Source organism: Pyrgilauda ruficollis, unplaced genomic scaffold (genome assembly GCF_017590135.1).
Source record: "Pyrgilauda ruficollis isolate IOZ18807 unplaced genomic scaffold, ASM1759013v1 scaffold25, whole genome shotgun sequence".
In the NCBI taxonomy this organism is placed as follows: domain Eukaryota; kingdom Metazoa; phylum Chordata; class Aves; order Passeriformes; family Passeridae; genus Pyrgilauda; species Pyrgilauda ruficollis.
The window spans coordinates 5,536,898-5,554,233 of record NW_024523822.1 but is presented as its reverse complement, the minus strand read 5'-3'; the positions used below and the strand labels follow the sequence as shown (position 1 = coordinate 5,554,233).

Sequence of the window (17,336 nt, the reverse complement as noted above, 5' to 3'; positions counted from 1 at the left end):
TGTGTGGGTAGAGAGCATTGTTTCTGTTTCCAGGAGGAATTACAAAGGCAGGACTCAAGACCATTCACCTGCTGCTAAACGTGGCCACAGGTGCAATGAGGTAGCCTTTTATCCAGGAATGTCATGGTCATGTCTCTCTGTTTCTTGCGTGTGAAGCAGTGGCCCAGACTCTTCTTGGTTACTACTTGGATAGCATTACAAAACACTGACTCCAGCGCAAAAGGTAAATATGGAATTTTGGTTTGTTTTTTTCTGCATATTATGTACTACAGAAATGCAACATTCAGGCTCAGTCAAGTAACAAAGAGGAAGCCATTCAAAACTGACCATCAAAATAAATTGTAGAAAGCAGATTTTATATGACAATACACATGCAGCTTGCAAAAGAATAAAGACAGTGAACAGGTATTAAAACACATTTCCATACAGAGACAGCTTATGCAGCAATTTACAAGTTTAACCTCTGGCCGGAGTATGCAAGCCCTTTAAAGCTGGCATTCAAATTACCACTAGCTTAATCGGCCATACTTAGTTTAAGTACATAGCAAAATTTAACTTAATGTTTACATTCACTAGCCATCCAATCCAGCATCAAGGCACTTTCCTTGTTGGTACATCTGTTCCTGTGTCCCACACCTCCACTCACCTAGATGCATATATTGGCACAGCAAACTGGGTGACCAGTAACTTCTTATCCCCAAATAAAAGCAATTGGTTACTAGACAATCCCTGGCTGTATCAAAGTGTCAGGCTAGATGTGACACCGTAAACAAAACTGGTGTGTTAAAAAAAACACGGCAAGTTGACTGGATCCATTAACAAATGTGCTTTGATGATGAAAAGTGATAGGTGTTAACAGTTTCACACTGCAGAGAATGCCCATCTGCCACGCCTGTGATCCCCAGAGAAGAACAGCTGACACTTCAGTCTGAGCAGGAGGATGTGGATGTGGAGCTTTCCAGCCATCAGTCAACAGTTGTGCCATAAGTATTTTTCATCTATTGTTACAGAAGTGTGCTTCTGCAGAGTAGCAATGACATTATTGCATATATCCCCTTCAGGTTGTCTTTGCAAATAAATACAAGTACTGGCTAAGGCTGCATTCTGGGAGGTACTTGCTGCCCACCCTCTCTCTGCACTATAGTTAAGAGGCAGGGAAGCAGACAATTGTTGAAATATGGCCCTTCATTATTATCTTTAGGGTTTTTTTAATCAAATCTTGTGGCCTTAGAAATGCATCCTTGTGCATTAACTCAGCACTGCTTTTATTTTCAAGAATGGCTCAGATTGCACAAATCCTACAAAGGAAACAACAATGAAAGCAAATTCACATGATTTTTACGGGGTTTTTTTTTTGTTTGTTTTACTGATGCTTTCACTTTGAAGGAAGAGAAATGTAAATTCATGAATCCAATACAAGGTACTTAATTTTAACCTCCTCCAGATTTTTGCATTTTTACCTCCACTTTTCTGGATCAAAAGCAAAGCTGAAGACTCAGGTTGGCTGCAACTCCCTAACAGCTGTTTCATGACAGAAGACTCAACATTTTTATATAAACTTCTCCTGTATAATATTATAAGCAACTCCTGGAATTTAAAACGACTATATGTATCCATCCTTGCAGACAGACAAGAGGTTATGGGGATTAAGGAACTCTTACAGTCTCAGTCAAGAGAGCTTTTTAACCCAGTTAAAGGAATGCACTCAAATAACATCTAATCTCAACTACAACCACTGTCTAACGGGAAAAATAAACTAGTGTATTTAGTTCCATTTAATGCATATAAATTACAATGCAAAATGTCTTTGCCCTGGAGTGGGGCAGACTATTAACAATCTGACAGTCTTCGGAGTTTCAGATCCCACTGAGAAGTCAATTCCATTGCAGCATACACTGACGACCTGTCTCTAAATTAAACTATTACTTAACGTAAATGAGCAGTGGTGACCCCACCTACCAGGCATACTGGTTAAAAGCATACATGATATATGCTTTAACCACCTGACAGAGCTCACGATTTACAAAGCTGAAGCTCCCACCCAGGTTACGGGACTTCTCCAGAACCCAAGAATGGGACTCAGCCCTAGCATGCAAACTCCCTCATCCTCCCAGGGCCAAGGTTTTTTCCAGCTTTTGCTACCCTTGTGTACCAGACAAGCACATACTTGTCATAAACTCTCCAGAGCAAAGTTTAAAAAGTTTAAAGTTTTCCTCTGCTGTGCTTGTACTGTCACCTTCAGGCGTAAAAGGCAGCCTAATTTTCTATAATAGCATGTATGAAGCAATCCCAAGATTTTCACTACAGCAGGAGAGGATACTCCTAGACTATCTGCCCTTAAAGTGAGCCAACACTCCAGAAAACAATACCAATCATCTCCTGGTCTAACAGAACCACCACAATAGAACTACAAAGGTTATATATTCACTTCTTTTGCAAACAGAGGAGCATTAACCACCCTGCATTTAAGAGGTTTTTCAAATATGCTGATATATTTCTACTAGCCTCCCTTCCCACCACCAAATTAACAGTCCTTACAACTCATCTTCCACCTGTACCTGAAAAATTCCAGTCCAGGAAATCAAGATGGACATGAAAGTGTCTGTACTGAAATGTGACTTTAATAATGCCTTTATTTTGTTACGTGCACCAGTAGCCATTGGTAAAGGGGGGAGGGGAGGTGGAGGAGGGAGAAAACTTTTTCTTGAGTTACTGTGTTAGGGCCAAGCTCAGAAAATTTCAGTGGATTGCTATAATTAAACTGCAGATACTCTTAAACACTGTATGCAACTGTTTGATACACTTAGATTTTTGCAGTCCAGAGTACAAAATCTTGTTAAACCCTGAACACTGCACAATGTATTTGGCACATAGGCTTATGAACTAGCTGTATACCTGTTATTTATATGTATTGTGGCTTCTACAAGCTGTTCACCCACTAGAAGCTCCTGCTTAGTCTTTAGTATTTTAGCCCTAAATAATTGCTCTGTCTCAAAAGAGAGCATGTCACTGCCAGCCAGCCAGAACGTTCTCAAGGACCCACTCAGTTCTTTGAGTTCATTACCACTGGCCCATAAACAGCAATGAAAGATGTCAGAAATGACAGGCTAGAACTCTTGTTAGCACAGATTTGAAAAATCAGAATCTCTTGCTGCTGTTCAGCAGTAGTTAAGTTTTGAGTGGTCCATGATTAACATCAACTGAGAAGAAAATGTTTTCCCTTTACAGAAAGGCAAGTAGCAACTTAAGAACTACCTGACATTCTCCCTCAAATAACATATGCTATCAAAAGTTAGTACTACTGAATCACAAAAACATATTTTAAAAAAATCATCAACACGCTTTTGAAAACATCGAGACCTTTGCAGCACTGTTTAGACTACTGTCCTAGGGTGACTCTATGCTGCTTGTATCCCCATTCATCTGCTCTATTTTGCTGGGTATTAGGTTCTGCACCTTTAGGACTGGTTCTGAGAGCTGAGGGGGGAGAAGAAGCACAGAGTTTGTTCTCAGGGACTGCCCTTGCTCCCCGCATCCTCCTCACAGACTGCGCTGTCTGCAGCGCGGACAGTGGAGGAAGCTCTCCTTTGCTTTTAGTTCGTTTTTAGCTGGCTGAGGCAGAGAACTTCTGGACTCTGGCTTTTCTTTTTCTTGGAGCTGTTCAGCCCTGCTCTGGACTGAAAACCCAGAAAAACACTGGGAGCTCACACCTGTGGCCTGTTGGGAACCAGGACAAGGCACTGTCCAGCACAGGAGGGACTGATAAGAGATGAGCAAGCCAAGGTACACCCCACGACAAGGACTTTCTGATTTGCCATCTCTTCAGAACACTGAGAGGTCTTAGTGTTTAATATATTTTTTTTTTTTAATGCTTGTGAATACTTTGCCTGTTAAATAAACAGGATTTTTTTTCCATTTTTCTCCAAGGAACTCTTTTCCCAAATCAGTAGGGAGAGGGGCCACTTGAATTTGCTTTCTAGAGGGATCCCTCTGGAAGTTTCCTCCCAAATCTGCCCTAAATCAAGACAATTACATAGCCAGGTAGTGGCCTATAATACTTCAGAGATGAGAGGAGGGATTGAATGCATGTGGCTGCTAGGCAGTTTTAATAAGCATGCACACTGCTCAACAGAGACTTTCCCTTTTACTTGTGGTTTCTACAGTCACTGTGAATTTTGCATAGAGAAGATAACTCATCCCCCATTAAAGGAACTGCCATTTTTTCCAAGAGGAAGGTGTTCCAAAAAAGGAATGCTCTTTCAACCTCTGAAAAATGAAAGATGGTCTCTCTGCTGTCTCATGGCAGCAGTTTTCATTAACACCTTTGCCCTCTGGGAGGGAGTTTAAAGGTGCTGAGGTGCAGGGGGGTGAAAAGGAAGAGGACTGGTCTGAAGAAAGGTGTAATTATAGTAAGCTGCAATGCAGCCTTTTAATTAAAAGAAAAAAGTGCCTAGATACAGGAAAATACTGTCAAGAGAAAGGAACTGCGGAATACTGAAATGTTATTAAAGACTCTGCATTCTTTATCTGTTTTAAATATTCCAAACTTCAAGAGGTAATCTCACAAATTTACTCTTGCACTTAATTTCTTCATAACAAAAGCATAAGACACATGTGGACATTTACATGTACACCCATCCTTCCATGCAAGCTGGCAGACAAGGGAAGATGAAATGATACTGACACAGGCTTTTAGCAAGTGCTCTGCAGAACAGCAGTACCAGAGGTCACAGCACAAAAGGTTTCAGGTGGTCTTAAATACAGTTATTTTGCTGAAGGAGAAATAAAACACTTGTTTTAGTCTCACCAAACAGCATTTAGTGTTTTGAAATACATTTTTGTTAGTGTCAGATTAGAAAGCTGACTAGCCTATATTAGATCCGAATTAATTAAAAAAAACCCATCTTTAAGAGTGCCATAAAATTACTGGTTATCACTGGAGAAGGGGTTTATTGTCCTGTAATTTAATTTTCATTTAAACACTGGTAGAGGAAGTTTCCAAGAAATGTAGCTTCCTCAAAAAAATATAAACTGTGTGAGCAGGGAAAGAGCGAGACATTAAGAAAAAAGTAAAGAATTTTAACAGCCACTTAAGTGTGTTTTGTGGCTCATGATTACTAACAGAGGTGTACTACCTGCAAAGTTCAAATTCAGAGTATAGGTTTTGGTTTTAGTTCCAAGAGCACCAATGACTTCAATGCTTTGGCTGCTTTCAGTTTCAAGGATGTCCTGCAGTATTAGTAGTGAGGTTACAGCACACTAATAGCTGCAGTCTGTCAGGAAGAAGGTCGTATGTATTTCCTTTCTCCTGAGCACTCAGCAAAATGGTAAAAGCTTACAGCTTGTTACTTGAGCTGTACACAACAAAGGTGCACTTATTAAACAAAGGCATATATGATCGCAGAAGTTTTATATCATCAAACAGTGATTGGGGTACAAAGCCTTTAAATAACTGCTCATCTGTGGTGTCATCTGATTTCCAAACTTTTGAACACGAGACTGAATTGCTGTGCGTCAAGTTGCAAGGCACATTTAGGCCAAATTATTCTATAGTTCATGTGAACACATATCTAAGTGTAGGTGAAGTATCAGTTACTATAGTAGCATTCAGATTCAACTGATCTTGGTGTTTTCCTATTTGTACAACATAGCATGTTCTATTTAATTTTTATGGGTTTTAAACAGGGATGAACATGATTTGCAGGTCTGGTAAGCTGAAAATTGAGGCACTGGGCCAAGTCAAAATTCAGTAAGTCAATTAAGTTACTGAAAAGTGTATCACACAAGCATTCTGCCATGTCAGAATACTGAGCTTCAGCCTCACTTTTGCACAAAGCTGCACTGTGCAACTAGAGCTGGCTTTTTAGGCTCGTACACTGCCACGCATTGAAGTGGTTCTTCTGGGAGGTCTATTGGCTGATGTGGATATTTAAAACTTGACCTTTTCAATCGTGTGAAATTCTGTCATGAAGAGATACAAAACGCCCAAAGTAGCACAAAGGCTTGTTCAGCTATCCAGATGTAAGGTTTTATGTAGTGCATAAAAGTAAATCTCCAGTAGGTCTGGACTGGAAATTTTCCACAAAAACAGTCCTTATCGTATTTTGTCAAATGACTCTTTGCTTAATTTCAGTTTCTCTATCTGCAGTAAGATAAAAATACCTAGCTTACTTTATCAGAAACACAGGGGAAGATGTGAACAGGCACTAATGAAGGCCTAAACAGAGCCAGTCTTTTCTCTCACTGAGGCATATAGCCCCCTTGTCTCACAGTCTGTGGGAGGTAACTTTTTGGCATTTCATCAACTGAAAGTGGATTTTCTTCCACTGTTTCAGGTCTCACAGTTTGTCCTTCAGTACACGTCTGTAAAACATTTGATACAGCAGCTTCCTGGGTATTTTTTTCCATCCCAAGGCCCAATGGCTGTGAACTCTGACCTGAGATCTGCAGTTGAACAAATCCAACAAGATCTCCCTCATTAGCATGAGTAATCTGCTTTGCTCTTTCAAAGCATGGCCTGTCTGTGTTGGTTTCATCCTGACCACCATTTTGTCTGAAATACTGCTGCCTCTGTGCTGTACTGTCAGCTCCTCCAGCATGATCCTCTGATCTCTCTTCTGAATCTAACAGGGGCTGAGTTGACTCAGACCTTGAGAAGACTTGCACAGGTGTCTGGTCTCTGTAGCCATTAAGCACCACAGTTGAATACTGTACAGTGCTTGAAGTGTTCTGTGTTGTTTCACCTTCATCGCTGTCAGAGACGCTCTGCCTAGGAGAAGACATGCACGAGGATCCTCCAATACCACTGCTGTGTCCTTCTGAAGTACTTTTTTCTTTTTTAAGCAAGTCAAAGGGTTTTAGATCTTGTTCTGAAAAAGACTTCTTGTCATCAGCTTCTATTTCTACAACGCTTACATCTGTAAAGCTGCCTTCTGGGTACATCTGATCTTTGGAACTGAAGTTATGCTGAAAGAAAGAGATGTATGTTGCCTAAGAGGAAGCTTATGTTACATATCAGAAGTCTCAATAAATCTATGAATTTTTACTCATAATGTCTTTGAATTCCTTAATGTAAGTTCTCTCTTCACTAAGTCTGGCAATATATCCAAAGCATGTGTTAAAAAATGAAGGATGCAGCTTTGTTTCCAATACAGAGTCTTAATTATGCAGCCATTCTAAAATTATAGTGGATATGTGAGCAAGTCTTTGCTCTCATTTTAATTTTTCTTAAGAACTGTAAAGACAGAAGCACTTGCTGTGCAGCACAGGAACATTCTATACTGAGAACCATACATTACTTCAAATCATGTACTCAACATCAGAATATTTCTTCAAAGAAATTAGCCACAGTGTATTGAACAGTTTGCCTGGTCATTCATCTCACATTTGGCATAAATTTTGCTGCCATCTTCTCATTCATGAGGAACTGTTTATAGTCTTCTCTCTCACTCATGACTGAACTGTGCAAATAAGCCACTTCAGGGTTTTAAGAATGGGAATCATGAGTTGTTTACTTAATGCTGATTTCCCATGAATGAGCAAAGAAATGAGTACTTGACCATTCCAACTAGTAAACTGTAACTAACTTACAACAGTAAAGCCCATGCTAGACTGTGAATTTTTGCTAAGAGCCATGTACATCTAATGCTGAATCTACAGACACAATGAAGTTTTCTAACCCTATTGTATCACAATGTCAGTGAAACTTAATATTCAGGTTTTTCCTTGAAATCCATGTCTGCTAGAAGACAGAAGACTCCCACTGGTCATTTAATCTGAAACCTTGCAGACTAGGAAGATACAGGATGCAGAAAGGTAAGTATTACCTTAGGTGGAACTTGAGGAGACCACTGAGCAATGTTACTCTTGGATGGATCAGGTACGATAGGCCAGATATGTTTTTTAATTCTGTAAAGGATTAAAAATGGAATAAAGTCACAAGATGCACTCCCCAAATTCCCTGTTCATAGCAAGTACAGCAGAATCCAGAACACCACTCCCTACACAGAATTTTTTTATGCCAATTAAGAATGCTGTCTGGGTTACTTTTCATCTTTGTATGAGGCTGTACTACTTAGCAAAACACAGCTCTTAAACACATTGCACTTAACTCCTCCACACATTAGATGCAGCTATCAATGTAACACAAAACAACAAATGGTAACAGCAAGAGATTTTCAAATTTATAGCACTCTAGAATGTACAGAGCTATTACTTAGGTAGTTTATGATGCATGACAGTATGAAAATACAATCCTGCTTCTTTTTAATGTAACTATGAATACCAAAGGTCAAAATCTAAGCTAACTTCACAAATAAAAATTAAAAAAATTTGGAAGAAAACCTGCTTTGTAACTCTTAAGAATGTAATGTTACTTAAAACCAGAAGCTTCTGTTGATACATCACCCCCAACCAAACCAGCTTTGAAACTGATGCACCCATCCTGCTCTTTATAAACAGATCCAACAACAGATCCTCTGAAGGAGAACTCCGAAGAACAATTCAAGATAGGCTTTCCAACTGACATCCATTAAGAACTAATTTTAGGAGCAGCAGGGAGGTCAAAAGAAATTAAATGCTGTCTTTAATAAAAAACAAAGGATACTTAGCAGGGGACATAAGAGGGGTGTTACACCTTGCCAGGGGAAACACTGCAGCAATGACATCTTGGTTAAAGCCACAGACAAGAGCTTTGGGGTGGGGGAGTAGGCAGGCTGCTTCCCAGAAGCCAGTAAACAGGCACAGAGTTACTGGAGATCATGTCTGCCTAATTTTTTTTTGTCATAAAGCTTCACGTTTGTTAATGCTGTAATGAAACAGCCCAAATACAAGGAAGATATTTCCAAATCTTCACAAACTAGGGACCATAACTCCACTCACAGGATGACTAAAACAGTTTATCCTGATCAAAACCTAACAAAAGCAATTTTCTTGCAGTATTGAATAATAGAACATTTAGTATGTGTGTAATTAATAGTCAAAAATTAGTATGAGAAGAGGCCCTGGTTTCTCATGGAAAACACAGAAGTTTTTAACACCAATCAATATGTGCATGTTTTAACTTCTTTTTCTGCTGTAACTGAAGGACACTTAACTGGGTTAGTATAAATTCCGCCATTTCTGTTATGCTCAGAATATAAGAGGAAGAGTTCATTTGTACTTACAGGTCACGTTTGTTGAAGCAAAACAAAACTCCAAGGAGCACAATCAACAGGAATGCTAGACACACAGGTACAACTATGGCTTCAATTTCTCCTTTTCCTGAAGGAGGTGAAAAGAGGCAGTTATAGCCCACTTTGGCACTTAAGGAACTCAGCAGAAGTACATATTTCCAAAAGGTTAGGGAGAACCTGACACTGAAATACCTCAATGCTCAGTCTTAAAGCTTCATATTCAGAAGAACCTTTTCACCATATGAAAAAGTGTCTCCTGGTGAAAACATGAAAAGCTTTTGCCCTGACAATCTAGTGCCTTGCATCGACAAAAAACATGAGCTGATCTAGAAGCTGTAATACTGACAGAGCAAATAATTTTGTAGCTTGGGCCGGTATTACAGTAACATCTTTGCCAATCCATCTGCTGCCCCAGTATTTCAGTGCCCCAGCAGCTCTTATAACACAGTCATGGTCGAAGAAGTAAAGTAAACAACACCACTACTCATCCATCAGTTTATTCTGTACACGAAGATCTCCTCTGCCTGCAAACACCAAAGTTTGCATTATTGTTATGTATTCCTTCCAACGTTACACACATTCTTAAGTAAACCTTGGAGAATGCTAAGGGGAAGAGCAACAGAAAAAAACCCTCCACTAAATTTAAGTACATGTCTTTCACAATTAAATTCAGTCAGTAATGCTGCTGTTAGCCTTATATATAAGAAGCACTCTAAAGCTGAACACACAACAAATTTAACTATTCAAAATGAGTCTCTGTAAAGAACTGCAGAAAACTTTCATAGTGATATGAAAGAACGTGAAAGGGCTCTGAGAATGATATATGCTGACTGGTGCCTACATCAGCAGATTAAGATACAAGCACACATCTCTGCAGCTTCTTCAGCACACTTTATCAGGATTAAAACAAAGACTCTGACTAGGGGTAGATGCCATTGGACACAAAAAGAGACAAGAGCACTAGGTAAATTCTAATGACTGGTCATGAAGGTCAAGGCAAAACATTATAACCTGAAGTACACATAAAACACATCCATTAATAACATAAGAAGTTCAATTCATGAGATTTGCAGAGGATATCTTGTTCTCTATATAATCAGAAAAATCCTGACTAAACTACCTCTTAGTGAAAGAACACTAGACAAACCACCCAGGTATTATGAACATTGCAAGTTGACTGTAACTGAAACTTGAAAATAAAAACACCTTCCCTTCTAACACATCTTTCACAGAGCCCTGCTGTACTGCTGCAACATTAATTCCTACTTCTACCAACTGTGCCACTCTGTCTTACCAAATTTTTGTGTAGTAAATGTGAAATCAGGACCGGTCCTGCTTCCATTATCTGTGGATGCCATCATCCGCACAGTATACAGTGTGTCACTCGTTAGAGAGGAAAGGGTGTACTCTGTCTTGGAAGGATCCACTGTCACAACTAAAGAGAGGAAGAAATTTATACTAGCTTTCTACAAACTACAAACAAACTGCATCTCCACAAAACCAGCAACATTAAGACATCAAGACTTCAGATGTGAAAGATAGTTTTAACGGAACATGTAGCAGATGGAAAATACAACAGTCAAAGACTACAAACTGGTACAAGAAACACTGAGATTCATTTGTTTCTGTGTCTGAATTTAGTCTCCCTCTGTATTTAATTTCCTGTGAATTTTTTTTCCCCAGAATGCATCTACAAACTAAACCAGTAGTATAACTGAGGCTTAAAGTCTGTATTTGGCTTACTAGACATAGTCCTAATGAGGAACTGCTAGTACTGACTAGATAAAAAAAAATCAAGGTAAGGACTAGTAAGACATAGGTATGCGTAAGTACCTGGCCCTTCCAATTTAAGCAAAACTAAAAATTAAAATTTTGATAGTGCCAGCTGCCTGTAGTATGCCTGCAGGTCATACGTATTACTGAAAACTAAGATGCACGTCAAACAAGATGATTTACATCAGTAATATACTGATCTACAGCTCCAGAAGGATTAAAAAACTCCTCCCCACTTCCTTTTCTTAAGGTTTTATCATAGTTAAATGCAGTCAACTCCTTTTGTATCTTGAATGGTCTGCCATCATCTTGATATACCATCATTTCATTCTGTATAGATAGCAATATGGGAGCACAATATTCACAAATCAGCTTTCAGAAACTAAACTCAGTACCCTGCTATGCACAGACTGAATGCTCTGAATTCTTTACTAGGGATTTTCTGCTCTGTATGGAGGAGAATTATGGCTCAGACACCTGCTTTACATTCTCAGAACAGACTGTCAGCTATAACTGATTCTGCATATTTTTTCAGGAACAAATATTAGGAAGGAGACAGATGAAACATTTCAATGCCCCAAAACACTTTTCAAACAAGGTTTTCTAGTACCTGTTTCATTTCCATCAATAGTTTTGTAAAGTATAGTGTAATTTCGGATAAATCCATTTTGTTCCTCAACTGTTAGATGGTTCCACGTCAAAACAGCTTCAGCTTTGCCTACTTTTTTTGTCTGAACAGTAGGTCCTTTTGAAGGACCTGTAATGGGAGAAGAAGATTAGTTTCTGCTTGGCAACCTTGCATTCACAGAAACAACATACTAACAAGCACTGAACTGTAACAGCATAAAAGCTTCAACAGAATAGTTTGACTACCTCCTCTAGAAAACACTGTTTCAAATAACATAAAAACTACAAAGATGTTTTAAAAAAGAAACACTCAGAAATACATATAAAAAGAAAAATCAGCATGTTGTGGGAAACCTTCAAATGAAGTTAAGTCTTGATTGTACACTTGAAATTTAAAATAGACCAGCATATAAATATTGCTATTATAAATAATAAATATATTATATATACATAACAAATATATCATTAGAATAACAAATTCATGTCTAATTATCTGATCAAGGTTGGAAAAATAAAGAGCCAGCCATAGTCAACCATCTGTCTAGCTCCCAAACACTAAAAAAGCAGAATGGATGATAATAGATGGGAAAAGATCAATGTCACCTGACTTCCAAGTACTAAACCATTTTTCATTACACAGTCCACATTAAAGCAAAGGTTTCTTCATTTTTTGTCAAAAAGGGTCAGTGTATGTGCTTCACGGTGATGATTTTATACTTACGATCTTGCTTGAGATAAGCCTTCACAGACTGTCCACTTCCCTGACCATCAGCATACAGAGGGTACACAGTTATCAAGTAACACTTGAAAGGCTTTATACCTAATAAAAGGAATAAAAAATAAATATATACCTAATAAAAGGAATTTAAAAGGTGGTGTTTCACAGACAGTCAAATTCCTCACTATTCTTTTCATTTACTTCAGATACAGGCTTCTGAGTTTTTGCTGTTTAACTAGGACCACTGTCTAACTAGGATTTGTACCTAATGCAGCTGAGTATTTTCTAGAGCTCACTGATACACTTCTCCAAAATATTAATTAAAGGAAAAATACTGCTTCAAAAGGAACAATATAATGGTTCACATTCAAATGTAAAATTTAAAAAGTAGACTTTAGAGAAGTCAGGGTTTTTTTAAAAATTTATTTTAAATAGAAAGCCTTTATTTATCTGTAGTATTAAGTCCCCAAATTATTAATTTCAGATGCTGATCATAATCTCAAAAGAATAAAGCTGATCAAGTTTCACTGTTTGAATTGAGTAATCAAAGAATTTGATTTTAAAAGAACTCAGCCTTTTCATTATTTTAATGGTTTCCAAGAATGACAGTACTAAAGCCAAAATGGAGATAAACCTCTTGTCACATTATATAAATTTCAAAATTCAAGATCAGATACAGCTGTATATTTGACAAACACATTCAAATACTTCCATACACTCTGAATAAACTAATTGAAACCCTCAGCATTAAACCCCTGTTCTACCATAAAATTCTAATCACTGTGAAAATGTTTCTCATCTTCTGAACACTAAGCAGGTTTTTAGAGTGTCCTACAAACAATATATAGATTTATGAGCTAAATACCTTTTAAGTCAATTCCTTGAACATCTCCTAGTGCAATCTGCCATTCTATGATGCAGTCTGAGCTGCTGGACACCAGACACCATTCGATCACATATTTAAGAACATAACTGTTAGGAGCAGTCCACCCTACCCACAACTTGTCATCTTTAGGTAATGTTCTAAGATTCTTCACAGGAGCTGTAATGAAAGAAAAAAGTGATCAATACTGACAGTTCTTTCATGATAGGTAGCTGTTCTGGTTGATACTTTTGGGTAATGGTAGCAATTTGACAGAATCAAAGTAAATGTAGATGCTATTTTCTGAAATTTGGAGATTTACACATGGATCTTTTTATCAGAGATCCAAAAGCAGTATCAGACTATTTAAAAACTGGAAGTTAGACTCAAATCTCTATTCTCACAGACACTATGTTTCTTTCTTCCAAAAATCCACTTTACTTCAAGAGAGAAATCAGACTTTAGAATGGGAATATACAAGTGTATCAAACAGTTACACTTAAGTACCTTACTAAGTACTTATACTTTATGTATAGTGTGTATATATAGAAGTAAGTAGTATATATAATGTCCAGCCCAGAGCTGGATAAACACATTCTGTGATGGGGCAGCAAGTGGCTCATAGGTCAGGCACAAAGGGTTACAGTGAATGCATCAGACTGGGAACCTGGGACCTGTTCCAGGGACTTCACTGGGTCATTCCTCAGGGCTCCATCATCAGCCCTGTGGCCTGACAATGACTTAGACTCAGGAGTGGAAGGGACACTAAGCAAGTTCCCAGATGATAGAAATGTGGGAGGAACTGCTGACTCCCTCGAAGGCAGGGAGGCCCTGCAGAAAGATCTTGACAAAGTAGAAGGCTAAGCAATAATCAACCATACAGAGTTCAGCAAAGGAAAGTGCTGAATTATGTGCCTGGGATGGGGCAGCCCTGGATGTACAGACAGACTGGGGAACGAGAGGCTGGACAGCAGTGCCATGGAAAGGGCCCTGGGCTTCTGGTCCATGGCAAGCTGAACATGAGCCAGCAGTGCCCTGGCAGCCAGGAGGGCCAAGCGTGTCCTGGGGGCATCAGGGACAGCATGGCCAGCCGGGCAAGGGAGGGGATTGTCCTGCTCTGCTCTGCACTGGGGTGGCCTCACCTCGAGTGCTGGGGGCACTTCTGGGTGCCACAGTATCAGACATTAAACTACTGGAGATATCCAGAGGAGGGCAACAAAGATGGAGAAGGGCCTTGAGGGGAAGCCATAGGAGGAACAGCTGAGGTCACTTGGTCTGTTCAGCCTGGAGGAGACTGAGGGGAGACCTCATTGCAGTTACAACCTCCCCATGAAGGAAAGAGGAGGGGCAGGCCCTGATCTCTTCTCTGAGTGCCCAGTGACAGGATCCAAGGGAATGGCCTGAAGTTGTGTCAGGGGAGGTTTAGGCTGGATAAGGTTCTTCACCCAGAGGGTGGCTGGGCACTGGAACAGGCTCCCAAGGAAGTGCTCACAGCACCAACACTGACAGAGTTCAGGTAGTGTTTGACACAGTAGGACAATGCTCTTAGGTACACAGTGTGACTCTTGGGGTGACCTGTGCAGGGTCAAGAGTTGGACTTTGAGATACCTGTGCATCCCTCCCAACTTAGCTTATTCTGTAATACATATTATATGCTTATATACCATATATGTATACCTTACTGAGTACTTCCTCCTGGCTGCAATAAAATTCTGTTAGAATTTATACCCTTAACTAATTAATCTAATAGCTTTAGAACCAGTGGCTTTCCCTTGGGGTCTACCTGCACCTATCCATATACCCATTCTTTTGCTCCCTATCCTGGTAGCGTTTGGATTGTCTAAGAAAAGGCTGGAAAGCAGGATAAACCAGCCTGTCCTTACTATTAGTGCATAATGAATAGAACAAAAAAAAAAAAAAAAGAACATGAACAGTATGGAAATAGTGGAAGCAGATGACAAGACAACCAGGTAAGACACTGAAAATGTAGGAGAATAAGACTGGGACAAACAAGGAAAGAAGTGGGAGGAAGATCAGGAAATTAAAGAAGGAACAATGGCAGAATGGTATATATGTAAGTATATATCAACCCTTTTTTTTTTTTTTTTTAAGAAAAGAGACAAAAATGCCTGCTATGCTAAGAAAAGAAACAATAAGGAATATAGTACACAGAAGCTCTAAGAATCAAAAACCAGCAGATCAACACACAGTTTCAAATGACACTGTGAGTATACAAATCCACACGTTCCCTGGCACATATACAGTATATACAATGGCAGTATATACAAATGGCATGAGACCATACATAATTCAGTAATACTTTAATTATGTGCCCATGTAAAAGGTATTACGTGACAACACTGAAGATTTCTTATAAAAAGGGCCATGCAGATTTACTTGACAGAGCCATTACTAGGACACCCACCTTTTGAATTACTCGCTGGGATAAGTAAAACTGATGGAGGAGAAGCCCCAACACTGTTACGGGCAATCAGAGTCACTTCATAAGTTCCTTCCCGCAGCTGTAAGGTATGGTTGGTGCTGGTAACATTGCATTTCTTCACTGGACTGGAAAGAGATGATTTATCTCTGACAGTCAATTCATATTGCAAGATTACTCCATTGGCTTCAAATGGCTTCAGTGCCTGTCAGAAACACATCTTTGATTAAGTTGATAATTAACAAATGCGATGTAACCTTTACTGTCCTTATGGTACAATTAAAAAATATGAGAACAAAGCAAGTTCCATAGATTAAATACCTGTACATTTAAGAAAAATATAAATAATCTGTGCGCATTTCCTGTGATAAGGATCGCAACGCACATATTTCTATAAAACAGTCACTTTCAAAGCCTATTTCTTCTTTAAATACTCTTTTTCTTTGATCATACCTAGTGGTTTAATAAAAGCTATTCTGTAAGGATTGCAAAAGTTGATAAAACCTCCGTTTTACGTGACTTTACAACACAATTACATAATAGGAATCTCACCTTTGGTTGTGTTAATATGACAAATATGACACAGTTCATGGACCAAAAGAAAGCAGGGTTTGGGGAGCGACCATAATTACATTCCCCTTCTCAGCTGGACTAATCATCCAGTTGGACACAGCAGCCTTACTGCACACAAATGCACAGAGCTGTTTTTAATAATCTTGGCCTCTGCAGTATCTCAAGGCTTAATGGATTTTGCAGCTGGGGTATCACTGTCCAGACAGTGTTGCCACGTTTTAGGTTACAGCAGAAGACACGACATGAAGCTACGCTTTGTTCGAGTGGCAGTTCCAAATCCACAGGACAACAAATGAGGAATATGAGTATATTCTGGGTATTTTAGGTCACAGATGAGTGTCAGTCAAATGATGGCCTTTACATCTGCATATTTCATTTTTCCTAAGTATTACCACAAGAATACATAAAGCCACTTTTCATATTAAAAAACCCTATACTATCCCAGTCATCTCTCAAGGCTATTGGGTAGATTTTTCCACTTAAAACCTCCTGTTTTTAAAAGAATTCTCCATTTTTTCAATTTGCTTTACCTTCCATACTAGATGCACAGTCCAGAAAGCTGGTGAGTGAGATGTATCAATGATCCTCCATACGGGTGGTCCTTTAGATGGCACTGATGAAACAAACAATGCTTCAGAGTAGAATAATTTTTATTTAATCTGTTTGAATTCATCCTTGTGTTGTCACTATATGCTTGCTTTCTTTAAAAAAATAAAAGCATATTAAAAAGCATTTCTTGCTTTCTCAATGAAAATAATATTGGCATATTAAGTGGAACATTTCCTGAAGAGATGAGCAAGACACTAGTTCTGCTTTAAGTGTACAGTATCAAAAGAAGGACGAGTCACAATGGTGGGCATCTGCAAGATTAGACTAAAGGTGACAATGCTGAGTGAGGCATGATCACACCTACACTGTGCAGCCTGCATCCAGAGGCACAGCCCTGCACACCTGCACCCTGCGAACCTTGCTCGTCTGCAACCAACACTGCTCCTACCCCTCAATATCAAGTTACCTGAAAAAAGGAAAGTGCACAAGAGTTAACAAGGAGACAAATTTCTCCTGGCAGTAAGACTTTGATTCTAAAAGCATAACAGAACTGCAGTACTTTTGTACAATACTACAGTACGTTTTGGCATCTGTACTATGAAAAGGTGGTACTCCCACAAC

The 17,336-nt window shown here is 39.1% G+C and overlaps 1 protein-coding gene across 3 annotated transcripts in view; it reads right to left on the bottom strand.

Moving 5' to 3' along the window:
- Positions 1-224: 224 nt before the first annotated feature.
- Positions 225-17,336, bottom strand: part of IL6ST (interleukin 6 cytokine family signal transducer) — a 33,124-nt gene continuing 16,012 nt past the window's right edge. For all 3 annotated transcript variants that reach the window (XM_041470587.1, XM_041470590.1, XM_041470588.1), the window contains 9 exons: positions 16,697-16,779; positions 15,579-15,798; positions 13,157-13,333; positions 12,295-12,393; positions 11,557-11,703; positions 10,468-10,608; positions 9,165-9,261; positions 7,827-7,908; positions 225-6,966 (listed from right to left, as the gene is read on the bottom strand). In XM_041470587.1, the coding sequence (XP_041326521.1) occupies positions 6,241-6,966; positions 7,827-7,908; positions 9,165-9,261; positions 10,468-10,608; positions 11,557-11,703; positions 12,295-12,393; positions 13,157-13,333; positions 15,579-15,798; positions 16,697-16,779 (1,772 nt within the window). In that variant the 3' untranslated portion in view covers positions 225-6,240. The remainder of the gene's footprint in view (positions 6,967-7,826; positions 7,909-9,164; positions 9,262-10,467; positions 10,609-11,556; positions 11,704-12,294; positions 12,394-13,156; positions 13,334-15,578; positions 15,799-16,696; positions 16,780-17,336) is intronic.